Below are 21,362 nucleotides of genomic sequence, written 5' to 3'. Positions count from 1 at the left end.
ATTTAGTTTTAGCTTATGAATTGATAAAATATATAGAAATGATAACACTATTAAAAAAAAATGTTGAGTTAATTTTCATAAAATTAAAGATATAAAAAAAATTTAAACATAATGTTTTTATATTTTCAGTTTAGTACAAAAATAAAATCATTTTATTAAAGATTTATTAAAATCATAATTCAAATAGAAACTAAAACAGTTATAATTTTCCAAAAATAGTTTAAACTTATAGTTTTTCTATATGAAATCGAATAAACAAAAAGTTCGATTGAAACAAGGTTTAAATTAATGTTTTTTCATTTAAATATTAACTATTATTACCTTTAGTAATTTATGACGAAGACTTTTGTTGATCACCCTTACACCTTACATACATTGCAATATTTTTAAACAATAAACTAATCTTATTTTTATTAATTATATTGATAGTACATTCCCAAACACCTACACCAAAATCAAGACAATAATAAATAAATGAAATAGATGGAAAGTAGTTTAAAAAAGTATTAATATTTTTTTTTTAACAATAATTTTCATATTTTATGGAAGGTATTTTGAAATTGTTCATTATAGTCAGTAGTCTTTAGTAATTTAGTAAAAATAATTGTTGATAGGTTAGGTTAGGTTAGGGTGATAATTTAAGAAAAAAAAATTCAATAATAATCATTTAAATAGTTTAATATAATATAATGTATGATCTATGAGAATAAAAGTAAGAAGAAGTTTTTAAAAAAACCTGTGATTTCCTGAGCAACATACAGTCATGCACATATATTATCTATGTGAGAACCCCGTAACTATAATTCCTACTACACGAAAGGTGAAAATGTAAAACCTGACAAAATCAGATGCCTGTGTCTAATTCTGAAAATCAAACATCAATATAAAAATAGATGACTATTTAGCAATTAATCGTATAATATATTTTACTAAGCAATATGTAGACTACATGTGAAAATGAAAATATTTACGAATTAATAAATTAGTAAAATGTGTAATAATTGTTGCAGCATGACGCCGTTCAATAATAAAAAGTCGGCAAGTGGGTACCGCTCTGCTGTACATTAGGGGGTGGGGTGGACCTCGGACTAGGGTAGGTTAAATTTGAATGCAATGATAGGTATCATTGTATACGAAAAACGATTCTGAACGGAGATGATTTGTCAGTCTAGAATATTTAAAGTTAGATATAAATATAAACAATTTTATGAATTTTGAACTACAAAATAATTTGCAAATATTCATGATTTTGACGAGTTTTTGTCAACATTTGAACTTCAAATGTTAATAAAAAAAAATTGTACCTATGCATTCTTATAATTTTTTTATCGCTATAAGAATAACTTATGAGGAACTTTGTATTAATTTTTCAAATATTTTGACTCCGCCAAAAAATTTTTTTCGACACATCAAAAAAAATTCTTAGGAAAATTTAAAATTTCATTTGTCTATAAATAGTTAAAAAAAAGTCAAAATTCTTTGAAAATTTAACTTTATATGGAGAACGCTAGTATAAACATTTGGTGAAAATTTCAAGTATTTATATCGATTAGTTTTTGAGTTATAGCAAAATAAAAAATCCCGTTTTTCTCTAATTTTTTTAGGGGTTTTCCCGATTCATTTAAAAAATATTGAAAATTTTTAACTTTTGACCCACCAAAGTACCAACTAAATTCAATTTCCTTTTCAAAGAGGGGCTGAAGTCAAAAATCGAAGCATTTTTACTGCTCCAAATGTTGTCGACAGACACAAAAAAAAAAAATAAACAAAAAAAAAACACACATCATTGTAAAATCAATACATTCATCACTCCGTTCAGAATCTAAAAAATCAACAAGCAAATTAATTCAGTATTTTTACATTGAATAAAAAGGTTACCATCAATGTTATTGAATCACACTAAAATAGTAAACAAATCAAGAATAAAAATATATCCTTGGAAATAAATGTATTAAGGTTTAATTAATTTTATTTTCTTATTAACAAGATTAAGATTAAACTTGAATTAATTTGTAATATTTTAATTAGTAGTTTAATTTTTTTATGACAACATTAAATTAATTTAATATTTAAAAAATTCAAAACTATAGAACTTTATTAATCATCAGACTATCAGGCTTGTAGAAAAAAAAAGTCGACGATCTATGTACAATAAAAAAATGGCTAGCCAATTTAGGCCTACTGAAAAAAGTAAACTTGTTTCGTAAAAACGGTATTTAAATATTCTGTATACACTATCTGCATTAGCTTTAACGACTTACCGATAGTAAACTAGAAATATATGTGTTTTGAAATAATATAAAAGGATACAATTAACCAGATCTGTAATTGAGTTAAAAGTTTGGTCTTGGGGTGCATTGTAGAATTTGGAGAAATCTTTCCGTAAGTCGTGAAATACATTGTAGTATTCGGGTAGTTCAATATCTTTAATGGATGATTCCCGATGCAAACACTGACGGATTGGAAGCTGCCCATCTGTTACTATTCGAAACATAGGTGCTTGAGGTTCGATATTCAGTGATTTAACGTAGGTGTCAAACTGGAAAAATAAAATATATGATTACAAATAAAAAAAAAAAAAAATGAATCAAGTTATTAGAAATTAAGGTATAATTTTTGTCAAAGGGAGTTATAATAGATTATGTACATTTTCAAATTCTTAATTATTTACACTACATAATTTATAATTATGGTATAAGAATATTTTAAATTAATAAGTTATGATTATAACGAATAATCATTATTAATAATAAACATAGTATCATTTTAACTATTTTAAGAAAGGGCGGTAGATAACATATAACAACATTGATCCAAGTACTGAACACTATGGTATTTGTGTGCTTGTAGTCAAAATATAATTCTACGTATTTATACGACCTCCATTGATTTAATATAAATTATAAATTTACCGTTATATTATATATTTTTTAAAAATAAAGTACTAATTAGAGAAAATGTAGTTTTCGAAAAAAAAGATTCCGATAAAAAAATCTATAATATAAAAATTAATTAATTTAACAACAATTAATAATTTTAAAAATAAAATATATAGGTATAATTATAGTAGTATTTAACTATTTTATAACTATAAAACAGTTATTATATTTATAGGTATTAGGAATGTTTAACAAGATATACTACAAGTAGACATTACAGTGGCATTTACTTATACGATGACTCCCCTTTGACTTTTTTCAAATATATTTCTGCATTTCTAGAAAATAATCATGGAAATCACGGAATGTTCTAAATTATGTAGTACATTGTTCATACTATATACTACATAGTATTTACTGTATAGTACTTACCTATAAAGACTATTTTAGCCTATAATTGTTTGAAAAAAATCTCGCATAGATAAAATATCATCAAAATATATAAATGATGTCATTAATAAATGGATTTTGTGTGATACCTACATTTTAATCTCTATGATTATATTGACTATGTATATAAATATAAATAATACAATCGTACCTATTAACTAAAATTTAAATTCCATGTAATGTAATTACATTAATTAATTAAAACTATATACTAAATAAATTAATACTTAATGGAAAAAAGTATTATATTTTATTATTTATTTATTTATTTTTTTTTTGTAGTAATTACAGGCCTTGAAGGCCTTTTGCCGCTTTTACCACGTTCCCCCACATTTCCCGATCATCCGCATCCTCAATTTTTGTCGTTCCCAAGCTTTCCAGATCTTTGTTTATTCTATCGAACCATCGCTGGCGGGGCCTTCCTCTTGGCCTCTTGCCGTTGGGTTTATTGATTAGTACTTTATGAATTAGCTTATCCTTTGCCCTCCATACATGGCCAGCCCACTTTAGTCTTTTAGCTTTCAGACATGCTTGTATGTTTGGTTTATTGAAAATGCTTTCGATGTCCTCATTTTTTCTTATTTCATAACTTCCTGACTCCGGGTTTAGTATGGGACCATATATCTTCCTTAATATTTTCCTCTCGAAAATTAGGAGTTTTAGTTCATCTCCTCTTGTTGTCGACCAGGTCTCACAGGCGTATATCGCAATAGGGCGTAGGTAGGCTATATACAGCTTCGTTTTAGTTTCTCTTGATAGTAACCTTGATGACAACATGCTTCTCATTGTGTGATAGCCTCTGTTTGCCGAAACAAGTCTCAGCTTAACTGAGACTATATTTTATTTTAGTAAAAAATATCTATTCCCTCAAGTATTGGGTCACACATAACATACGTTAGATTAGAGTATTACACTACAATATAAAATCTCCAATAGCCTATAGGTACACAATTTTCTCGATTTGAGATGATAAATGAAAAATATATTTTTTGTAATTTCGTATTGGTTTATTTATTAGTGCGTGTTTAAAAACGAATAAAATATTTGCTTATTTTGTGGGTATATTGTTTAAAATAATTTGTTTAAGTATTGTACAACATTAGAAAACGTAGTAGGTAATAGCTAATTTCTTTATTATATAAAAATAATATAATTTATACCAAAAGTGCAATTCTATTCATACAATCCGTCACAAATCATTACACTGAAAGATTAAGTACTAATCTAAATAAAAAAAAATCACAGTTATATGGCATCATTATTCTAACAACATTATTTTCATTCTACTAAACTTAATGAAATTTAACAAAATATCATTCATTATTTTTTTTATCTTGAATTCTCTTGCAAAAAGTTTAAAGTAAGTATCACAAAAAAAAAATCACGCTGTTTCTTAGTAGTAAAACTCCGAGCTCGTTGCACTTATCAATAATACAAATGGTAAATTTATAATAATTATTTTTTTATGCCAGAGATATACAATTTTAAAATGGATTGTTTTGTTTTTTATGCTGAGGATTTATGTACCTTGTAAGTGAAATTCGTAGTCTTAAAATTTTTGAAATATTCGTATAATACATCATACTTATTTTAAATAATAAAAACAAAAATAGTTAAAATAATTACATAAGAAAAGATATTAAGTGTTTTCCCTCACTAAAACATTAAAGTTATCTAATAGATAAGTTACACTTAGATTAGAAATGTATGTGGTTTAATTATATGTATAGGAGAATAAAAAGAGCAATTGTGATATGCGAATCTAAAAACAAAATTTAATTTATCGATGGGCCAACTACCAACCCTAGAAGAGGGTTTGATTTAACGGCTTCCGGTTGACTTTTATCGGACGAATGAATATGCAATGAAAACGACTACAATCATACAAAGAACAATAAAGAAAAACGTTGAAAAATAAGCCACCATAAAAAAATATAGATAACTAATACACAATATAATAATATATTATCTAATAATAATAATAACAAGACGAGCTGAGTGAGAATCAATGATCTCTAACGTTTTAGCGCAGGCTATTTCATGATTTCTAGTATAACTCTTTTTTCAATGTACAGATCGGCCATTGAACTACACTGCACGCATTATTAAATATGTATAATCATATTATATATGTTTGTATGAATAAAGGCTGGCAAGCGGAGAGAAAATCATCTCACCCATCAATTCGCTATACGTAATACGTACTATATGACGTGTTGTTCAGTTGTTGACTGTTGTAATATTATTACGACAACAGTAATGTGATTTATTGGTAATATTTTTGTTGGCTTCTTATTATATTATTGTCTTTTTTAGGCCAATAGAAAAATACTATTAATTGTATGGTGCAAACACTGCAAACTATATTACAACGGATACCAAAATAAATATAGGTACCTACACATATATCTTCCGAGATTTTATTTATCAATGTTAACAACTTGTAAAGTGAACGGCTCTTATAATTAAATCAGACAAAAATTGATATTAGGTACCTTGACCGGCTTAAAATTGAAATTTGTTATCAATGTCTGTTATAAAAATAAATATATTTTTTTTTCTAATAAAAATTAACTTTTTATACTCAAAAAATATAATTATTAGTCACGTATCTATTTGTAAACACTAAAGTATTAAATAATAATAACTTTCATGTACTATATAGATCTTAAGTAATTAATATAACACAAATGAATATGTATGTAATACAGCTTTTCGGTTTTCAATGTTCTTAACGGAGACATTGTCTCGTCCATTTATGGGTTAATTGCAGCCATTTTAACAAACATCCTAATACATGAACACATATAATATGTTTCCCTAAATCAGTAAGTTTTACGTGCCTTATCATCTTCTCGTTATATAGCAAAAATGAAGGACTAAGAAGCGAAAGGTAAACCAATTTGCAGATAGTGTCCATTAAACATACTTATACTATTTTATTATATTATTATTATTATTATTATTATAAAACTATATTTCTAGATCGAGGACACATTGCATTTGAATAAGTATTTATTCAATGAAATCCACTGCACACAATTTGTTTTTTACTGATAGGCTATATTTATATTTAATATGGATATTTAAATAATTAACTAATTAGTTTTTTATTTTTAATAATGATCTAATTTTATCATCGTGTTTTTTTTTAAAATTGTTACCGGTTCTTTATTAAAATACAATTTTTTATAAAACTATATTTATTTTTTTACAAATTAAAAGATGTAAATACTATACATATACTGTTCAGTTTTTTAGTCTATAATATATTGTATGAAACAAATTTATATTGTTTTCAAGGATAGCGATGTTCAGGTTTATATATCAATAAACAATTAGGTATAATAATATAATATATTATTATACATTTTTACACATTTCACCTCATTACCTCTATTTTATTCATTATCGTTTAAGGAGGGTCATAGAAAAATGCATCTATTTTTTTTAAGTTGTTATTTATTGAAATAGTATACTAAACGTAAATTTAAAATATTAAATACCATTAAGAAATTATGAATTTACAAGCGTGTGAACCAGACCGAGGGACCAAAGATGTTATAAACGTATGTATAGTCTAAAGACGACGTTAGCCGAACTGAATTACGAATTCACCACACCACAATAGTCGCGAGGCCGTAAATTGGTACAATGACCTTCCGGTAGTGCCAGCAGAAAGTGTTTAAAAATCTTTTTCTTACACGCTTGTGTAGGGAATAATATTTTTTATGATAAAAAATCTAGAATCTATTTTAAGATAATAAGTACAATAGGTACATACTATATATTTATATATATTAATATAATTTCAAGGGGTGATTTTTTTTTTAATTTGTCACAGTAAATAGCACAAATACATAAATCAAGTTTTATAATCTTTTAAAACCATAGATAAGTTTTCATTTAACGAATAATTTAATAACATTTATAGATGTATTAGGTACGCATTAACATTACGTATTAATTATAAGTTGTTTTAAGTGTTTATTTATTACTCAATGTTACATTGGGATTTATTTCAAAAAAAGCATTTAAAATTATACACGACATATAAATGTAATATGCGGTATATGTAAATAATAAATGACAAGCATAAAAAACATTAAAACACTATACTATACGATTAAAGGGTTTGCGTTCAAGTCTCCTGAGGTCAATAAGTTAAATTTTGTTACCACTTACAGAATAAATTATTTGAATTTAATAACAAACATACTAAGTGAATTATACAATGAGTTCAATTGTATAAATACTACAGTATACCTACAGTAGTAAGTATACTTTAGTAAATAACAAGCAAAGGGCAAATTCGTTTCCGATCAAATTTCCAAAATATAAGACAGATATATAACATACATTATCATAAATGACGTGTTTCGACGGATATACCAAACGAAAACCGACGTTGTAAATATTTTTAAACACACTTTACATTTTATTTTATACATGAAGTATGGACTTATAATACATACATACCTATAATTTTTTTTATTACGGTTATAATATATATAAGAACAATTTACGATTATGTACGTTGGCCTTTACTAATTCATGCAGTTTAAAACTCGTAGGCCTACCTTTCACTGTATAAAAATAATATATGTTGCTGTCATGACTCGTGAAGTCTTATGATTAAAAAAATCGCGAAATGTTTTACCGTCATTCTACTTTTACATCTCATACATTAATACATCGCTGCTTTTATACACTATATATTTTATAATATATACACATTTTGTAAATTAATATGTATTATACAACCCTTTTGCCACCCACACGTCATATAAAATAGGGAAGGTAGAATCATTGTTCCATAACGGTTCCCACATTAAAATTTCAATATGCAAATTGTTAAGGGATTTAAAAATCGGGTTTCTCCTTTAACGGATTATTAATGTGTTATATTACGTTACAAGATTTTTAACAGGTGTTCGAGTTTAACAAAAAAATGCAATGCCTAATTTACAGATTTAAATCTTTTTCGCAGAACTAATATTATATTGTTTACATATTGCCACCATAGGAAAATAGGTTAAAAATGCGTTAAGAATTTTTTTAGTTATTAATAATAATTATTGTTTTATTATACTTAAAATTGTTTTGCAAGTTTGATCATTTTAGTACATTATAATATACTTAATCATTACACTCTAGTTGAACCTAAACGATGTTCTTGGTGACAAATTAAATCCCTGTAGATTTATCTCATCTTAAATGTTAATTAAATATATATTTTGAAATCATTTGGTTGGTTTTGACCAAGTATAAATTATGATCTAAAATTAAATCCAATTATAATAACTATGTGTTTTATGAAACCAACAAAAATCTTTTATAAAAATAAAAAACATTGGTTTTTGCAAACCAACAAATCCAAATATTAAAAATTTATTTCGAGGAATACACAATCAGGTTAAGGGTTATCTAGGTACCAAGTTTCAGAACCAAGAATATAATATGAGTATACACATTGCTTTTTAGAAAAAAGATAATTTTGAAAATGTACAGAAAGATCTGTTAGTCTAGTTAGTGACATAAGACATATTGTATTAAATAATAATACATATGATGTTGTAGTTTTTGTAAAATTATTGGGTACCAGTCATTGTAAGTTATCTGTGTCATCCGAAAATAGTAACTATTTACGTCTTGTGAATGCAAGTTTATAGTTATAAATATTTTATACAATTTGTGTAGTATTAATTTAAAATGCGAATTAAAATTGTATACTTCAGAATATGATAGTTTTTTTATAAACATCGGCAACCGGTACTACCCACTGGAAACTTAACCTCTTTTTTCCCTTACAATGTTAATACCTATATAACAAATAGCTTATCGCAAAAGCAATTATTGTAATTTAAAATATTGAGAAAGACTTGTATAATGCACATCTATAATGTTTAAATTTAAATCAAAACGCAAAATTACAAACATAATTAGTTTCAAGATCAAGATTTTTAGTTAGTTGATAACCTGTTTATTTACGAATTTACGTTAAATCTATTAATTGTCAACCGTTAATCCATTTTTATTTTTATTTTAAATAAGACAAGAATTTCATGGAGACAGGTTTGATCAAGAAATAACCATTTTAACTCATGTGAATAACACGACTCGTTTTTTTAACTACATATTTTTATATATAGGTACCTATAAGAACCTACAACGAGTAATACACTACGTGTTATGTAAAATTGTAAGACCATTATGTAAAATGGTACAATATAAAACCAAATTAAGGTCTGTCTTAAATGTCCTTACTTGGTTTCAAATGTGTGGAAATTCTGTTCATTCTACATTTTTGTAGATATTATCCAAAACGTCTAAACTAGTCAGAATATTCTAAACTATCATATAACAATAATAATTAATACATAAGTTACTATATTTATTTATTGAAATGCATAATTTTTATAATTCAACAAAATTGACAAATTATTAACATCAAAAATATTTTATTAATCACATAAAAATGTGATATAGTTACTTAAGAAAAAGCTATATTTCTAAATAATCCACTTAAAATAACAATTTTAACTTAAACATAAATAATTGTAATGCGCATTTAATAATAGTATACGCTTTATTTAAATCTAAATTTTAGTTTCACATAGATGACTGTAAATGATAGTTAACTATTTTTAAAAAGACCTATTCTCGTTTAAATTTAAATATAGTTAAGTATATTATTAAGAAAATTTAAACATTAGAAAATATCATACTTTAAGACACATTATTGAGATATTATTACATTTTTTTTTTAGTTATTAAAAAATGTTTTAAACTCATTGATATTTTCACAAAAATATAAAAAAAAGCTTCTTAGTAAATATTCATCATCTTTAAAGATTAAATGATTTTTTATGAGGATCAATCGATTTAATATTATTTATGTTTGATTTTTTTTTTTTTTTTTGAAAAAAATTCAAATCTGAAGTTAGAGGATAAATCGATATTATATTGGCCTTCATCCAATATTTTTTTGTGATACATTAATTGGGGATTTTTTGTAGCGTAATACATTTTAAAAAATGAAAATTCAGTCCTCTAAGTTTCATTTACAAAAATGTATCAGTAGTTGAAGCACATTTTTAAATTGGATAATATTATAAGATATGAATTTTTATGGGATACAAATTATTACTTAGACTATTTTTAATAAACTGTTTTAAAATCTACCATCATGAACTAAATTATTTAGTATTAAATAATATAGTTAAAAGATGGACCTGCGATACTGTCCTAAAAATCCAAATTTTTATATTTGTTTTATTTGGTTGAGCAATTATGTAAAAATATTTCGTTCTTAATTTTCCATTCACTATTATTACCTACTTACTAGATATTTCTAAAAATAATGTTTTAAGAATGACGAGGTAATAGTGATTTTTTATTGTATCGTCATAACGGAACTTGGACCGTAAACAATGCTAAAACTATATATACTATATAGATACATTATGTATAAAACATTTCGAATCGGAGTCCTTAACCGACAACTGGAACAAAATCGTTAAACTGTACTTGTGTCGCTTTTATTAGGGCACTTTGTGCACTGGCCTCTACCGACCTGCTTGTCATTATACCACCAAAGAGCGAGAAGAAGGGAATAAATAAATTTGATAATTTTTCTTGAAAACCTAAATGCCTTGATTCCGGAGTAAATCAACCGAAACCGTTGTGGCGAATGGTGCAAATGGCCGATGGGAATAGATTATAAATAACGATAGGTATACAGTATACACCAATACATTATAATAAATATGATAAATAATAACATAATACTAATACAATATGAGTTATTTCTAAAACAAATTAAGTCAAAATGATAATTATACCATTGATCAATTTACGAGAGTAAATAAAAGTATAGATACCTATGTATCCTTGACGATGAAAGCAGGTTAGGTTAGGTTTATTTATAAAATGGGAGAGACAGGATACTGTGTTTCCTCTTTACAGACGTTTTTAGGAAAACGCAGTGGTCCCGTCCAACCTGTACATATTATAATATAGGCACGGACAAAAAATGTGGAACGTGTTTGACCAGGCCATATCGAAATCAGTTGTTTTGTTGCTATTGCAGAGTGCTGACCGCTGAGAACTGATGTACCTACAGTAATTGCGTCAAGTCGATGATCAATAAATACTAAAAAAATTAAATAAACAATCTAAAAGTGAATTAAACTACAATGAAAAAATGTCCGTTAAAAACTTAACCCTAAAATTAACCACAAGAATAGTTAAAGATTGCTAATACGTTATAGTGCACTACACTGCAGTATACATATTATTTTCACAAATTGCATATAGATAAATAAGTTTAATTATATGAAATACGAGGTAGGTAGGTATATAAATATATATAAATATTTTTTACTGTTGTAATAATACTGAAAAAACGAACTACGAAATTTTAAAAACTGAAATTGCCGATATTAAATTCAAATACTCACGCTTCATTCGTTTAAATTCTTAAGGCAATATAATACTATTAATACTATATAGCAGGGGTGGCCAGCGAGAAGAGACTCGCGAGCCAACCAATATATTAATAAATATGGAAGAGCCAAAATGGAAAAAAGGTCATATTATATATATATATGTATGTATTAAACATAACAAATAAGAAATAATTAATAATTTAAAATTTAAAAAAATACATATTTAAATATTATATCAAGAACACCGTATATTTTGTAATTTTTTCTTATAAAATGTAATTTAATAAAATATTATACTTTTTTAAATACATAAATTCATAGGTATTAAAATTTATTTTTATAAAATGTTACGATAAGATGCGAGCCGCAGTTTGGTCACCCCTGCTATATAGTATACACTTTTAAGGGCGATACCTATGTCCTAGTTGATCCGACAGGTAACTGATTACTCTCTGTGGTTTGCGACATATTTCGTTGAACAATTATAACTATGTTCAAATAGGTAACGGAGTTTCTCATAATTTAGTAGTTAACAGTTTAAAGTATAACAAATAAATATTATACTTTGAGTTCTTACATACAACTTTAGTATAGTTAGTAGTAAATGTGATACAATATACATTACATTATAGTATTATACTGAAGTGCAATTAATAGGTCAATAATAATATTATTGTATTGTATTTTTAAAAGCCTTATCAAATAAAACCTTGAGTGAGAGAGAGCATTCGATTGATGTAAGAAATTCTATTTCGCCGACAAGTAGATCAATAACTAAAACCAGTTTAACGGTGCAAATAAGTTACTAACACTGGATTGTGAGCGGTATATACCAGTATTACCAGGTATATACTCGTAATTCCGGCATACGTATACAGTTTTTTATATTATATTATGCACATTACTACTACTACTTTCGATCATAAGCAAAACCGGTTGATAGCTATATTATAAGAGTTCACAGAAGCCAGTTGTCCTTTTTATTGTAATATAATAACATCGTTGTAGGAATTGAAAATGAAAGTTAACTAGTAATGTTCAGGGCAGATTTAGATGAGTTTATTTCCCTATATCAATAGAAAACCTAGATTGGATAAGAGAAATACAAATTGAACAGTTTTAAAAAATCACACGAGTATCTATTTATTCGATTGCATATACCTAATAATATTAAAGTAACTATAATACAGTTCCCAGGACTAAAAATTTATAATAGTGTAAATCACAAATGCACGTTATATACGATATAATGGCTGTTAGTTAGAAATATATGATATATTAATGGTTATTTTAAGTTTAGGATTTTTTTTAATATTTTTACATACATTCCTGATTTTCTTACATACATGCAACATACAACTCACAATTTAAAATGTTGATTTACTTTATATAACAATTGTCAAGTTAAACAATTAAATAAGATCCTATTATTTTTACAAATAAATTATCTACCTGACTATAATATAGATACATCTGAAAACTAATAATAACATAAAGATCATTGAAGATAAAATATTTTAAAGAAGTTTTACGGTAGGAAACTAGAAAATCGTATTCATCAGATAGGTATTTAAACGATATATTATGTTGTTCATACCTCGTACAGTCGTCGTATAATCGTATTTTTATTATGGCAGGTCATAATACGTTACGATCATTATAGAAAAATAACAAATAATAATTATTTTTTTAATTTAGCAACTCGTGTATTGCTCAATCAATATGCAAGATTTCTCGTATAGATTTCACCGCTAAAAAATGGTATAGAAACTAAGTCTAAATAAAAGTTTATATCCTTTTTGTGTGTCTATAAATAGCTGATCTACCACAAACTACACATATAATAAGCTTATCAAAATAATGATGCGAATTGCTAACGAGACCCCAACTCATACTTTTAACCAAAATTTTCACTTTAAACCTATCTTATAATATATTATATTATGTAAGTCACTATCTTCCTATACTTGTAAATTATACATTTTATTTAGCTAGCCCGTTTATTGTAATAAAATAAAATAATTCCTACAGAAATATGTACTCTTATAAAAATGTTATTTGATGTCGAAAATATATATTTAAAAACAAATAATATAATTATATAAACTAAATAGGTATATAAACATTAAACGTGGACTTTTTTTTTCGTTCAAGGTAAACGAAAACCACAAAGTAATTATTGTTATTATATTATTTAATACCAATGATTGGAAACCTCGGTTAAAATTGAACACTGTACAAGAGTACATAATACATAAACACATAATATATTATATATGATAAAATTGATAATAAATATTTATATAAGTATTCTATTTTGTAACTTGTGACTTGTGGTACAAAATCATTTAAAATGTTTGAGGGAAATTTGGTACCAACACAGCGTGTTTCGAATCGTTTCTGTAATGACCGATGTGTATATTATAGAAACAGATCATATAAAAATACAATACTTCGCAGAAGATGCACAAAAACAACTTTATATAAAGTGCACGGCGTTATTTGCTCGGGTTAACTATTTCAAAAACTAGAAGCCAAATCTCGATAGGTTATTCCGCTAAGTCGCAACTGTAAGCCACGAACACAACAGGTTATTTGATATTTCGTGTATCCGGGTGTCGCCGTAGTATACTTGAAATTATAATAAAAATAAAATTATACAAACACATCACTTGACGGTTTACCTTGGGTAAAACCGTATCAGACATCCCTCCCATATATTGTGCATATTATTTACACCACGCGATAGAGCGTGGTTATATTATAATAATAGTCTATAATAATATGTAGGTATAATGTAGGTATCTGTACAACACTATTATACAGTATGTTATCAGCAGTTTTACACGCCCTGTGGCCCTGCATGCAGGTGTATACACACAACAGTAATATGTAGTCGACCCATAGGAAACTAATTAACAAGTACTCCGGTTATGGCGTGTACACTTGCACTGTACGTAATTTCGAATACCTGTTGCGGAATATGCGGGGTTGATCACCCTGTATAATATGATACATATAACAATATAACATACATAATCGCAATCGTGCCATCATCTGCACAGCGTTAATTATAAAATAAAAATAGCCCGTATTCAATATTATAACTGTTGTGTTTTAGACATAAAAATTGAAATCACACTGAAAGAATTCTACTCAACACTTAATAATAATATATTCTAATAGTACCACCTCTAATAAGTGTACAATATAATAGAACAAAATAATCGAGGCATGAGCTTTGAATAAATATGTAAACAGTATATGTATAATAAATAATCCTCAGACTATTGTAGTCAACACGACTACACGGTGTATTTCTCGCTAAATCATAGCAAAGTTAGAAACTAGAACACACGTATCTGTATTAAAAAGAGATATGTCTGATTTAAGTATATAAATTCTAAAATCGTTGAGCAAACTTTACTGACAAATATACCCTAATGAAAGTTTTACGGTAAATCATCGGTGAAAATTATTAGGCAAAACATTCATATTATATAATAAACTTATACATGATATTATATAATGTACATAATCTCAACCTAACCTCATGAAAACATTCTATATTATTACCAATTACCATTTAACTATTGTAAAAAGTTCAGGGGATACATGTACGTTATTAAATATTAGAAACTCACCTTGTCGATAGCATCCTGTAGAGGAATACCGGAAGTTTTGACCATTTTTTCAGTAATACCTATGTCTGATGTGACTTGATCAGATAAGATATTTTCGTTTTGGTCGACTTCGGTAGGCTTCACTAAATACTGCTGAATACCTACAATCTGCAATAAAAAAATAAAATAATTAAGAAATTAATCGATAAATAGATACACATACAGTTATTTCAGATTATCTGCTAATCCATTTTAGTTTTGGAAATATAATTGCAATATATACGAGGCTTTAGGGTTTGTATTTTGGTAACTTTCCAAAAAATAAAGCATGTCTTAAAATGCATAAAACTACAACCATACCGGTAGAACAAGCACTACAAACCGTATACGTCATTAACCTTCTGAAATACTAGTCCTGTAGCTATACGAGTGGGTTTATAGGTGGCATATAGAGAAGAAAATAATAAAACTTGACGAATTCCTAATGAACTCGGCTTAAATATCAACGATATTGCTTATAGAGTGGTACTTATACTAGTATAGACACAAACACGTATACCTATATGCTGCAGAGAGGCACGCGGCTTACATTATTTTATAATTCTTTAGTTAATTAACTATACATTACAATATTATAAGAGTAATGTGAAATACTAGGTAATTTAAATTAAATAGACAATCGATTATACAATTTGATTTTTCTGATTTCGTTTAGTAAATAAAAATAATTATGTATCTAGGACGTTATTAAAAATACAATTAAGACGTAATAATGAGTATTTGATGATGTCTCCAAAATTAACGTTGCAATTCAATAGATAATGCTATTTCTCAAGACTGGCTGTCAACAACTAAGGGGCACGTCGTAATTTAGTATTATGATATGTATAGGTAAATACTAATGGACTTGTGCATCAGTGATATTTTAAAGACATATGTATGCGTTTTGGTAATGACTTGGTAAAATACATATTTAACGAAGTTGCTAATAAAAATCATAAAAGTATATAGGTAACAATTTTTAGTACTTTCATAATTTATAAGTCACAATCATTTATAATATGCTTGTAGTACTATAAACTATAAAGAACAAGTAGAAAAAGATATGACTTATGTATATTATAACACATTAAAACAGGTATAATAAACTAAACACTCGTATAAAAAAAAATCGTAATAATTGACAAAACTTTTAAGTTTTAAACATTATCTATCTATACAATTATAAAATCATTGTTATGATATCTGAAGGATTCTTAATAATAATAATGAATAATGATGTATCAATTGAAGTAATAAGTATTTAGTAATTGGAAAGACAAATAATCGACTTGCTTTATGCCTTTATATGTAAACAAAAATTCACGAGAACTCAAGTTAAATCTTCGAAAAATCTAAAACATATTGCAAATTTTAAATCTGTAAAGTAATAATATAATGATAATAAAGATGTCAACACATCAATAATAATATTATTATATACGTATATTTAAGATTATAATATATAAAATGTGTACCTTAGTATGTCAACAAAACTATAAATTAAATAATAAATAGCAAAAATGTTTAAGACAAAATATGACATTCATATAGTTTATACTATTACACTCGTGTTTAATGACGATTTACATTTTTAATTTCATATTCCGAAGCAAAATAATAATCATATATATTATTACTTCTATTTAATTCTACCAGTATTTAAGATAATTTTCGATTATTTTCTATGAATACTTTAAGACTGGATTTTAGTGTTGATAGAGTATTTATTATCGAGAGGTGGACGGTTAAGTGCTGAAGACTCTTTTTACTGGGTAAATGACTAATAAAAAAAAAAAAATACAAATATTGGAAATTAAACATTTTATAACCATGTAATGAATATACATTATTATAACCGATAGGTACTTGTATACAATTAATCAGAGGTATTGTTTAAGTTTATTAATTATTGGTTTATTTTTTAGTTAGGCATAGGTATAATATTATATTAGTGTAAATATTATACATAGGACTTACTACATTTATCAAACTTTTCATTTTTTATAAACAAAAAAAAAAATCACGTACTCATATAATAAATATTATAATTTTTATAACTAGGTACATATATTTTATACTAAAATTCACATTTTTTTTTTTAGATTATACACTTTAAATTTATAAAGATAATATACAAAATAGTTACTTTTCTAATAGTATACCTACATATTATGTACCTATATTATATATTGTACAGCCGGTAAAACTATGAGAGAAGAGAATAATTCTTAATCCTTAAGATTTTCTCAAAAAATGTTTGAAAATGTTTTAAAAAAAAACATATAAAAAATGATCTAAAAATAAATATATTTTCATCCCTTTTCTCCGAAGGTTTAAAAAAATAATAATAACATTTATAAAAAAAAGCTACCTACAAATAATGAGCTGAAAAAAGTATTATTATCATATAATATACGTAATACACTAAAACGTATACATTACATATTATACACCTATAATATGTTTAAATATAATATACAAATTGTTCGTTTTAATTTTCGTTCTCACACGTCGCGTAATCAGCAATTACAATCTCGCGAGTGGTGATGATCAATGGGTGTTTGTCGAGAAGAAGGAAGGGGGTAACCGGTACCGAAAAAAACGAGTGTCGACAACGTCATAGATGATTTAACGCGCGAATCTCCTTTCTAAACGCATTAGGTACCATTCGTTTCTAAACGATGGACCAGAAGAGGTGGGAGAATAAGTAGGAGGAGAATAATACATATAGCAAACAATGAACAACATAATAACAACAGAGCAGTCGGCGATAAAATCGTCATGACTCTGGAACAAAAAAAAGCCGAATAGAAAAGAAGTATTAGATATAAACTTAAGAAAACGACGACTCTGCGTGGTATTATAAAACTGTGTGGTAGGGGGGCAGTTATGGCGGCAATATGCGTGTTGTTATTCGTCAGCTAAAGCTTTTGACTGGAGTGAGCGAGCAGGCGGAACGATGAACGCTCTGAATCTCCGAGAGACCGTGTCACAAACGACCAAAATAAGATGAGACGAAAAAACGAAATAATAAGAATAAAAAAAAAAAACGGCCAAGGAAAATAGTATAATATTAATATACGTCATAAGGAACGCGCGTGACGACGTCCGCCTCCGCCACCGATGCCCGCAACGCCACCTACATATCATGACTGCTACGAAGCGATACCGGGCGCTGCAGTGGCAGTAATGTCATCGCTCCCCGAGGCCTTCCAAAACTCTGCGGCACAGAGGTCGTTCGCCCCCGCCACTAAAAATGACGTCCAAGTCTGTCGAGCGAGACGAACTATAGCTCTGTGTACATATAAATCTACCGCGGATTTGATAGGTGTCCGGTCTACGAGGTTCGCTCGCAAGATACTTCACAAGGGATGAGTGGATTATGAAAACCCGTAAATTAACTTCCTGGGGTTACACACATGTATGTTATTATATAGAATTGTTCACCAACATTTTTGTATTTAAACATTTTTAATTTGTTCAAATTCTGATTTTTGGCATTTTTAAGCATACATAACTTCTGTAAAACCACACTACCAATCGCTTAGATTTTTTATACCATTGAAGGATTGTGTCTTGTGGCGGATACAAAATATATACATTATACAAATGTAATTTTTTTTAAATGAAAACCTTTTTCTTGTATATTATTTAATATTTATCTTATATACACTTAACTAAGGATACTAATCCTTGACAATGAAAAATATATATTATGTATAATATATATAACAGGGATGGACTGCAACTGGCGGCCCGCGAGCATTTTTAATCTGGTCAGGACCACTGGCCGTCCAACATTTCCAAATTACATCATACAATTTTAAAGTTTATCGTCTATTACTCTATAATCTATATGACTATACTGGGTGATTTTTTTATCAAACAACACTCATTATTTCCAAAAGTATTCATTTTTTTGAAAATATTTTTTTTACATAGTTTCTAATTGTTAAAAAAAACAACGTTTTTATAAAAAAATTATATTTTTTATCCTTATAATTTTTTAAGTTTTTTACTTTTTTGAATGACAACATAGATTTTTAATTTCATATTTCAAAGCAGAATAATTTTCTGAATAATTCGATACCTACCTAAAAATCAAATTTAGGGTGAGTAGTTTATGAGTAATACGTATTTAAAGTTTAGCTGCGCGGAGTGGAGTGGTACGGGGTTACCCCACAAAATGTTTGTCCACTACTCCGCTTGTCTAAACTTTGAATAAGTATAACTCATAAACTACTCACCCAAAATTCGATTTTTATGTATCAAAATACTCAAAAAATTATTCTGCTTTGGAATATGAAATTAAAAATCTATGTTGTCATTCAAAAAAGTAAAAAACTTAAAAAATTATAAGGATAAAAAATATTTAAAAATATAATTTTTTTATAAAAATGTTGTTTTTTTAACAATTTGAAACTATACAAAAAAAATATTTTCAAAAACATGAATACTTTTTGAAATAATGAGTGTTGTTTGATAAAAGAATCACCCTGTATATATAGTCTATTTTGTCAATACATAATAATTGTTATCTGGCATTGAATATCATTAAATATCTAAATGTCATAATAAAGTATATATATACAAACACACACGTATGTATAGCTTTTAAGTTTTAACCATAACTGTTTGTACATTTGTATCGTGTTATCGTTGAAAATTTTTTTCGTGTTTTTGAGGTAAAGAATATCCACAAAAAAGTAAAATTGATGATGAAAACAGAAATTTTAACACCTTATGGTACAATGACTACCAATTTATTTATTATTAATAAAATAAATGCTAATTAAAATGTATATTTTGATGACCTTTTTTTGCTTTCTGGCCCGTTAGATTAATTTTTTAAAAATTGGCCCTCTAGTAACTTAAAGTTTTCCATCCTTGCAGGTATATAATATAATATAATATACAGAGTTATATTAAATCTATAGAAGTATTTATGATATTCAGAAATTTTCACAAATTATAAAAAGTTGACATCAATATTTAGCTGTTCAAATTATCATAGCTACATATCTATCAAATTTATTATATCATAGATCTATTAATCTATTTAGTATACAAAGTTAAAAAAAACTCAAAAGTAATTCATTCGCATTTCGATTTATAGACACATAAATTTTTTCGAAGTCATCCAATTAACAATTTACAGGGGAAAGGGCGATATTCTTCTATATTTTTAATAAAAATGATATGCGTGCTACAGGATGTTTCTTTTAGACGGTATAAAAAAATCTGTGCTTAAAAATATGGCTTTTAACGCTTTTTAAATAAATAAAGTAGTTCAAAAGTTAAGGTTTGAATAATTTTGTCATGAAAAGGGAAAAAAAGTAGTGAGCATGCTTGGTAAATCATTAAAATGTCCAAGAGAAGCACCCCTGCTTTTGAAGACTACCACATGATGACTTATGGTTTATAAATATGTTACACGACCTATCATTCATATTTTTGAAAACGAGTTCCTTTTTATTACTGTAGTAATTTGAAAATAGGGAACTTGCGTAGTATATATTTATTTATTCTTTTTAATTAAACTTAAATTAAAATTTATATTATTAAATATAATTATTATTTATAACTATTAAATTTTTAAATACAATTTATAATCTATATGAATATGGACATAACACTATTAGTAACAGATCACTTTATTATGATGTGAATATATGAGTGAATATGTACAAAATAAGATGCATATTGTATACTCTGAGATTATGATGATGATATCCTTTCTAGACATTGAATATAAAGGGTTGCTATCATTACACTACATACAAGTAATTTCGATAAAGTAGCTGTATACTCCGCAAACGACGAATTACTGCACATTGATTTTTGGAGCAGTATTCAATAATAATGCTACTTTTTAAAAATTATCAGAAAAAAATAAAAATAAAAATAAGAATATAATA

The 21,362-nt window shown here is 26.6% G+C and overlaps 1 protein-coding gene across 3 annotated transcripts in view; it reads right to left on the bottom strand.

The window, feature by feature from the left end:
- The window catches only part of LOC114122734 (RNA-binding protein fusilli), a 71,685-nt gene that overhangs the window by 30,052 nt on the left and 20,271 nt on the right, over window positions 1-21,362 (bottom strand). For all 3 annotated transcript variants that reach the window (XM_027985501.2, XM_027985493.2, XM_027985487.2), the window contains exons 3-4: window positions 15,424-15,570; window positions 2,311-2,539 (exon numbers count right to left, since the gene is read on the bottom strand). In XM_027985501.2, coding sequence (XP_027841302.1) covers window positions 2,311-2,539; window positions 15,424-15,570 — 376 coding nt within the window. The remainder of the gene's footprint in view (window positions 1-2,310; window positions 2,540-15,423; window positions 15,571-21,362) is intronic.

Source organism: Aphis gossypii, chromosome 2 (assembly GCF_020184175.1).
Source record: "Aphis gossypii isolate Hap1 chromosome 2, ASM2018417v2, whole genome shotgun sequence".
Lineage (NCBI taxonomy): Eukaryota > Metazoa > Arthropoda > Insecta > Hemiptera > Aphididae > Aphis > Aphis gossypii.
Note: the sequence above shows the minus strand (reverse complement) of the source record. Positions and strands in the feature narration are given on the sequence as shown.